General features: G+C 40.6%; 1 protein-coding gene across 1 annotated transcript; it reads right to left on the bottom strand.

The window, feature by feature from the left end:
- Window positions 1-385: 385 nt before the first annotated feature.
- Window positions 386-6,781, bottom strand: LOC140588703 (uncharacterized). The gene is made up of 8 exons (XM_072710579.1): window positions 5,970-6,781; window positions 5,515-5,838; window positions 3,582-3,777; window positions 3,347-3,429; window positions 3,132-3,169; window positions 2,783-2,848; window positions 2,297-2,356; window positions 386-2,089 (listed from the first exon to the last, which is right to left on the bottom strand). The coding sequence occupies exons 1-8, from the start codon at window positions 6,154-6,156 to the stop codon at window positions 2,066-2,068; spliced, it is 978 nt and encodes a 325-aa protein (XP_072566680.1). The 5' UTR covers window positions 6,157-6,781; the 3' UTR covers window positions 386-2,065.
- Window positions 6,782-8,917: the final 2,136 nt, after the last annotated feature.

Raw genomic sequence — 8,917 nt, 5'->3', positions numbered from 1 at the left:
AATAAACAACAAAACAAACAAGAAAAGGCAGAGCATAAAAAGCAGAGCATAAAAGACAAAAAGGCAGAGCAGCAGTGGCAGAGCAAGCAGGGTGGCAGCAGAGCAGGCCAAGCAGCAGCAGCTAAATCAGTGACATTTATGGTGCCCCCTGCAGACACCACCCTGCACCTGCAGTTCCAGTCGCAGACCATGAAACAGGGGATCCACACGACGCGGGTAGAAGTCAAAAGTGACCACTGAGTCAAGCACAAAAAAAGCAGCACCAGACTGTGAACAAGCCACCCCATACCTATGACAAAAAGGAGAAGTTGGGTAACCGGAAGTGGACCAGGCTCTCAGCGTCAGGTTCCCCCCATCACTACTGACCTATATAGAGAGCCCACATTCACATCACTTTGTTATTGGGCGAATTAAAGGGGCAGCAACATAAATACTCATCCAGCTACATATGGATGTTATATTTAATTACTTGGTCTTAATGTTGGGCATCATTTATTATTCCATGTCGTTGACATGTCAAACTGGTTGCATTTAACACAGTGAGATGGGAGATAAAAAAAAGAGCACAATTTGATGATAACACTGTGCCATCTCCTTACATATAGCGGGACACTGATGTGAAACTGATATATTTTGATGCCCAGAGGAGTGGGTGACAATGGTAAAACTTGCCAACCAGGGGTGGGGGGGTCTGGCAGTGAAGCTTGAGTTCACCCATCTCGTCTTCGTTTGGTTTGGCCACATGACAAACCACGAGATTTTAATCTCGTTGCCATGGCAACATAAGACTACCGGTCTTGTGGGCAAACCGTCAGATTTGACACTTGTGGCTGTTTGTCTACAGGAAGTATGTGAATACTCAGCAATTGATATACATGACAAAACTAAAAACTCAGGTATTAAATACTTTAGGTTTGAAATTAGTGATTTAGATTAGATTAGTTTTTCTTCTGCAAACTTGAATTTACTCACATGCTGAATTGCATCATTTATTGCATTGTTTTTTGGGGTGAGCTGCCTCTTTATGGGTTACCATATAAACCATTACAATGGTACTGATTACACTATTACAGACATTGCTAATGGTTTAATATTCCAAAGCAAATCTAAGTGTGTACATATAGTGCAAAATCCTGCTTGGTCACAAGATGGCAAACAGATAGTTTGATGATATTAACGTATCCTAACATCGGTATCTACAAGTTATTATACAGCGCCGTGGTTTAAGTGGTTGATAACCAAGCACAATGAGCTGTGCGGGAAGTTTTTTTTTATATTGAAGCACTGGCTGGATTAGCATATCCCGCTATGCTCATGAGCCATTCATTTTTCAGTCTTGTGATTATGATCTTGTGGTTTCTATGCATAATTCCTAATATTCTTTAATCATTAAAATAATTTCTGATTCAAACCATGTTTTTAATTTCAGTGATATGATTCAGTGAAATAAGTGTATAATTTATCATGAACAATACTTAACTGTTTTTTTCTTAAATGGTATCATTGCAGTACCAGTATCGTGATATTTAAAGTGGTATTGGTATCGAGGTCATAATTTCAGCATTGCAACAATGCTAATTAGTAGCAGCAACAAAAGGACAAAGGCAAGAATCATGGTTTAGGACAGAGAAGAGAGATTAAAGTGAGGGAAATGCAACAGTACAAGAGTCCATAACAAGTCCAGTGACTCGAACCCTCAGGGCTATGAGACTCAGCACCAAGCCCAGCAGCAGGATGTTTATATTGGCATCATTTCCAGGCTGGGCCACAGTTTACGCTGTATAGTCACCAAGAACACAAATATGTAACTCTGTCTCCCTCTGTATTGTTATTTTACTCAACAAGACAAAGAAACAGGAAGTGGTCTAACAAAATGACTCATTTAAATAATTACCTTACTCTGTTTTTGGTGGGGGGTGGGGGCATGGGCTTTAACAGGCCAACACAAATATCTACAAATGGCGTCTCCTTCAGATACATTTCCCCTGTTCTGAGGGCATCGCAGGCAGTCCAAGGACTTTAAAAGATCCTTTTCTACTTTGGCCCCACAGCAGCGTAGGTCACATCAGAGGGGGGGGCAGGGGGCATTCTGAGGGGAGAAAACACACTTATGATGAGACATCATGGTCTATGAAAGGGGATTTTACAGGTGACTTTATGAACTCCATTTACTGTAACAGGCAATCCATCTGTCTTTGTTACAGAGTTGGTAAATTATTTATTTATATCCTAATGGTTGTGTCTGGGTTTCTGCATGCAGTCTCATATTAGCTACTGTTATACAGGGGAATCTTACCCTGTCTGTCCTGTAGATTATTGAGCTGTATGTCACTTCATCCCCAGGGTCTACAGAGGGCTAGAGAGGGAACAAACACTGTAAATGGATACTGTAGTCATGTACCATTACGGTTACACTGTATAATTACAGAGAGTACATACACTGTAAATGGATACTGTAGTCATTGACCATTACGGTTACACTGTATAATTACAGAGAGTATATATACTGTAAATGCATACTATAATCATGTACCATTACTGTTACACTGGATAAGAACAGACTGGACACACTGCAAATGGATACTGTAATCATGCACCATTACTGTTACACTGTATAATTACAGAGAGGACACACACTGTAAATGGATACTGTAATCATATAACGTTCCCCATACAATACGGTTTCAGAACGTGTCACATGTTAATATTTATCCTGCCTACATAACTGAGGTAATCAGAAATCATTTCATTTAACTAAAGGGAAACATTTTACTCAACTCACAGGTTGTGCTGATGGTTTCTTAAAGACCATGCTGCTGTAGATCAGCTCATCTCCAGGCTCTGTGGTCTGTGGAGATGAAACAACCCCATATATCTGCATTAGCCTTTTCCTAATAAATTTCATCCATCATAAACATCCATCAGCTCTGTCTTTTTTATGCCTTTTCTCTAAGAACTGACTCCACAGAGTGTGTATATTTTCAAACTAATGTGAGAGATAAAATAGGATATGCTGGTCCACAAGCATCAGAGCACAACATATGCTGGTACTGTATAAGCGACATGCATTATGTGGGTCACACTGGTAATGTGCAACAAACACAGATGCAGATGCAGAAATGGACACTCACAGGGTGGCTGGGTCTGTTTGTGTTACTGATCAGCGTTTCTGCAGAGACATGATGGTAAAGCTGAGCTTCATTCACATCTGTGTTGATCAATGCAAGCTTTGAGAACTAGAATTACTATCTGATTAATGAAATTATGAATTAAAAAGAAAATAACATCAATAATCAAATAATGTGGTTCAAATTCGGGTAAATGTTTATTTGTGTTTTTTTCTCACTGGTTGTTCTTCGCAGAATCCAGATGATCATAACAGTGACTATGAGGAAAAGGAGCACCAGTGTCAACAGAAGGATCATCTGACTGGAGAAGAACAAGAGAAGGAAAGTGAAGGTTTAAGACATGCAGGGGTTTCATGCAGGATCCATGACAGGTTTTTACTTATCCTGGTTTCAATATTTAATGTACACTTTTTAAAGAAGTTTCCAGATAAATAAATTGGTTTGGCAATTTACCTCTGTGACTGTGTGCTGGTCAGATTCTTATTGGTGGTGGAAGTCAAGGCACCAGAGGGACATGTGGTCACAGCCCATCCTGTTGGGTGTTTTGTTGCTGAAGTGAAACCGTCTCTCTGCTGTGTAGATGAAGTAAAACTTTCTGTCTGCTGTAAAGCTGTAGTCAGCTCTCCCTGTTTGGGTGAAACTGCTGTTGCTGTGGAAGACCAGGTAAAGATAGCAGTAAAAGCATTTTAAATAACTTAAATCATAGTTACACAATTTTGTAAAAGAGATGTTTAATAAAGATGAATATACAACCAGCTAAAAAATACTAAAAATATAGGCCATATGGAGCTTAAAGATTTCATTACTGACTATTCACCTTGTAATCAAAACTGTATCACAGTCACTCTGTCCATTGCATGTAAAGTAGTAGTAGTAGTAGTAAAAATATTAACAACAACAACAATAACAATAATAATAATAATAATAATACATTTCAGTCTGCTTAACCTCCATGTCTTTCAGGTCAAAAATGACACATTGGGCCATTTCTGAGTTTAACAGTGGGGAAAATCATTTTCTTTGTGCATGCAAATTGATGAATTCCTAAAATGACCAAATGACAAAATTTGCTTTTATGAATATTATAATGAAAGCTGTAGACAATCAGGGTACAAAGATCAACTTTGGATAATTTCTGACACAGAAAATAATTTATAGACAAATTAAGCCACTAAGAGATTATTTACAACAACTGTAAAAATATAATAAACATCCATCCATCCTCTGTAACTGCTTCTCCTATTCAAGGTCATGGGGGGTCTGGAGCCTATGGGCACAAGGCAGGGGACAACCCAAGATGGGGCACCAACCCAGGATGGGGCACCAACCCAGGATGGGGCACCAACCCAGGATGGGGCACCAACCCATCACAGGGCACCAACCCATCACAGGGCACACTCACAATTTGGTATGTTTTTGGACCGGGGGGAAACCAACGCACCAGCAGGGAAGCCCAGAATGACACAGGAAGACCAAACAAACTCCACACACATAGGACCATGGCGGAGACACCAACCCCAGTCCCAGCAGCGTGAGACAACAGTGCCAACCATTACACCACCATAATAAATGACCTGATTCAATAGTATCTTGATATTTCTTCAGTTAGAGAGCATGATTGATAGATAGATAGATAGATAGATAGATAGATAGACAGATAGATAGATAGATAGATGTGCATGTTCCGAAGAAAAGAAAAACTTTCCCATAAATTTACAGTATTGCCTGTCCCCCAACTTCACACCTGACCAAACTTCTTAGAAAGTCCCAGATACTATATCACACAATGCATCAAAAAAGCATATTTCTCATGGGAAAGTATTGCTTTCTCAAATAGAATGGGTAATGGGGTGGGAGAGGGGGTCATATTCCTATAAAAGGTGCTGGAAGGCGCCAGGACCTTTTATGAACGCTGATGAACCCATAATTGCATGGTACACTGTCTAACGGGTCCTTGATCTGTTGACTTCATAGGATGTACCGGCGGAACAAGAGCACAATCAAATAGAGGAGGACGGGATCTCTGAAGAAGATGAAGGGCAGGAGTATAACCCGGATCATGACGAGTCAGCTTCAGATGAGGAAAAACTCCCTGAAGACCATCAAGCTAAGACAGAGACATTTTTATCTAAGAATAAGCTTGAATAGTGCTCATAATTCTAAGGTGATCAGGGCAGGATGGCATCACAGTTTGTGATAAAGACCTACAAGAGTAGCTATAAACATTTATTCATGTGTAGCAGGTTGCTTCTTCATGTAAAACTGGTGTAATCATTAAAATTCAGTCAAGAGGCTGTATCATAGGAATGTGGCAAAGGTAGGTCATTTTTTATCCTCGGCCAAAGGGAGTATACAGAATATTTAGACATATAGACGTATAATTCACCTTCCATCACCATCAGCTGTAGATAGACACCATCATCTGCTGCCCCGTGAATCTCCACAGCACACCAGTAAGTGTCAGAGTCCGTTTCCTGCAGGTTCCTCATGGTCACATTAAAGACCAGGTGGGCGGGGTCATTGGTGATTGACGTTTTCCCTGCTGGCTGATTGGAGTCAGAACGTGCCAATGTGGAGCAGGAATTCCAATCACGCCCTCTACACCAGTACTTCACATGGTGTTTATGCTTCTGATCATAGTAACATGGGATGGTGACAGATCCTCCTCTCTCTGCAGATACCCAGCTCACAGTCCTCACACTCCGAGCAGCTGTGTGAACAGGAAAAAAAATCAGGTACTGTTCATTTATTTTAATCAAAAATCAGTATATGGGCATTGTATGAAATCAGTATGCAAATACTTCACTGGGATTAAAATTTGTGAAAGTCATTGCATCTTACCTTTAACCTCTATCAAGAGAGACTGGAAGTCATCCATCTCACCAATTCCACCAATCTCTACAGCACACCAGTAGATACCAGTGTCACTTGTCTCCAAGTTCCTCATGGTCACATTGAAAACTAGCTTGGCGGGACTATCAGTGATTGACACTTTACTGGAGCTCTGTGGTGAGTCTGTGCGTGCCATGATTGTACAGGAGGACCATAATTTCCCTCTACACCAGTATTTCACATGGTCTTTATACTTCTGATCATAGAAACATGGGATGGTGAGAGATTCTTCACTCTGCACAGTTAAATACCCGAACGTCCTCACACTGTCACCACCTGCAGGGACATCATGTAAATGGTGACTTAGCAACTCACAGTCTATACAGTCACTGGCAGAACCTATTTCTTAGACTGTGTTTTATTTACCCAGCATTTCTACGGCATCCATGTAAATCTCCTTTCACCCTATGAAACATTGTTATTTTCAATGCAATAAATTATACAATTCAACATGTGAGTAAATTCAAGTTTGCATGTTTAGTATATATACAAAAAAACTAATTTAATCTAAATAACTAAGTTTAAACTTAAATTAAATACCTGTGTTTGGAGTTGTTTTGGCTTATATACCAGTTACTAAGTACTCACATACTTCCTGCAGACAATCAGCACACATTGAACACCACAGATGACAATTCTGACGGTTTGCCCACAAGACTCATAGTTTTATTTTACCATGGCAGTGAGATGAAAATGTCAATGTTTCTCATGTGGCCAAACCAAAGACAAAACGACAACATGGGGAAGGTCAAGTTTCACTGTCAGAAACCCCCACCCCCCCACCCCTGTTCGGCAAGTATTACTGTTGCCCTCTGCTCTTCTAGGCATCAGAATATATCAGTTTCAAATTAGTGCCCCACTGTGTGTAAGAAGACCCTGCCTTTGTTTGATGGCTCACTGTTATTACGAAATTGTGCAGGTTTCCCTTTAATTATCCATCTCACCATTTCCAATATGGCCAAGTTGACATGTATGGAACAGAGCAACTTGTAACAAAATAGTATCACTAATAAAAATGATCACGAAATAACAGTCAATGTACTTTTAATGATGCGCAACAACAAGGCAAAGCAATTAAAAGAAACATATATTGACTGATATTGTAACATTTTTCTAAGAAAATAAAACCTGATATATTTATCCACTGGATGATTCTTTTTATAATCCTTTCTAATGAACTTATGAATATTGCGTTATGATCCATATTTCTCTCTTACCTGGCAGCCTAATGAAGAAGACGTGGAGGAGGAAGAGCAGAGGAGCCATGACTGAGTCTGTCAGAGACCCCAGCCCTCTGAAGACTGGCTCTCTCTTCCTGGTCTCTCTCTTCCGCTCTGACATCACTGATATCTATCAATTTTACATTTTGTGTCTTTACTGCCGCAGAGAATATAACAGGTGCAACACACGCACTATTGAACAAAAAGGGGCACAAAATGACCCAATAGGATCATAATGTGAATAGTGTGAGGCTAAGCTTAGTGTCTGGCCCTCTGGCTACAGCATTTCTGAAACGGCCGCCATCATGACCTTTCAACACAACATGTTGTCTGTGGTCTATGATATAACATGATAAAGCACCCCGACTAACTGTGCATCCTGTGGGTGGAAACATCTTTTTAATTGGGGGGGGGGGGGGCTTAGAGGAAACTTATTTGGGGGCAGGCAGCCTCCAAACAAGCAAATATAGGGTAAAGTAGGGTAAACTTATGCTGAGCAGAATATCGGCAGCCCGGGATCCATCACTGCCATTTTTTCAAGGATATGAGTAGTGATTTTTGCTTTCTGATATTCACTGATACCACATACAGTAGGGCTGGGCATTGTCTAGAAAGATAATGAACAATATTTTAATTTAATAACAAATGAAAGACAAATGAAAATACAGACAAACACACAAGTAAACATGCACAGCACCATGTGGGGCATGGAAAAAAGAAAAGATACACGGATAACCTGCTAAACACCCAGTAGCAAAACTTGCTGAACACTGTGCTGATTTTTTTTTTTTTTGATGGCACTGTTTAAATCCCAATATCAATAATACTTTGTGTGTCTATCACAACTGCAGTAGGCTAGAAAGTCACATTACACAGGAAACCAGAATTAGATCATCAGTGACACTGCTCCACTCACAGAAACCCCGTGCAAACAATGAAGGCACTGCAGCCTGTCTGTGAGTGGAGCCACCATCCTCTATTGCTGGAGTGAGAGCTGGAGGTCAGGGAAGCCCAGAGGGGCGGTGAAGGATGGATCTGAGTTTGAAGGTAAAACTGTAAGCAGTATATCTTAAGTTTATGAAACGCCAAATGCGTTTAAAAAGTGTAAATATGTATGGTTTGCCATGGTCCAGATATGCTGGCTGTTATGCAGTAAGAAACATGGTCTACGACAGAGCAGAGAGATCAAAGTGAGGGAAACACATTGATATAAGAGCCCATCAGAAATCCAGTGACTCGAACCCTCAGGGCTACGAGACTCAGCACCAAGCCCAGCAGCAGGATGTTTACACAGGGAGCCGAGATCGTCAGCCGGCAGCATTTCCAGGCTGAGCTGCAGTTTACGCTGCAAATGACTCTGTCTCCCCCTAGTGCACCAGAGAAGTCACAGCACAAGTGATAAACACTGTCCTTTTCAGCACAGCAAAGTCAATAATGAGAGAGAAATCTCGATCTACCCACATAACACAGGGAGAACATGCCAGCTGCTGGGATTTGAAGCCCCAGTGGTGGTCCTAGCTTGTATGGCACCCTGGATGAACTCTATCCCCCCGTCAACAAAAAATTGTGAGTCCATCTCCCACCTCCTCCTCCTCCCCCCATTTTCAATGATATTTTGAACGATAAAATTAAATAATGATGAAATTTAAAATTAAAATATATGCTAAATAAAATGTA

The sequence above is a fragment of the Paramormyrops kingsleyae genome, chromosome 4 (assembly GCF_048594095.1).
Source record: "Paramormyrops kingsleyae isolate MSU_618 chromosome 4, PKINGS_0.4, whole genome shotgun sequence".
NCBI lineage: Eukaryota > Metazoa > Chordata > Actinopteri > Osteoglossiformes > Mormyridae > Paramormyrops > Paramormyrops kingsleyae.
This window is presented reverse-complemented; position numbering and strand designations above follow the sequence as displayed.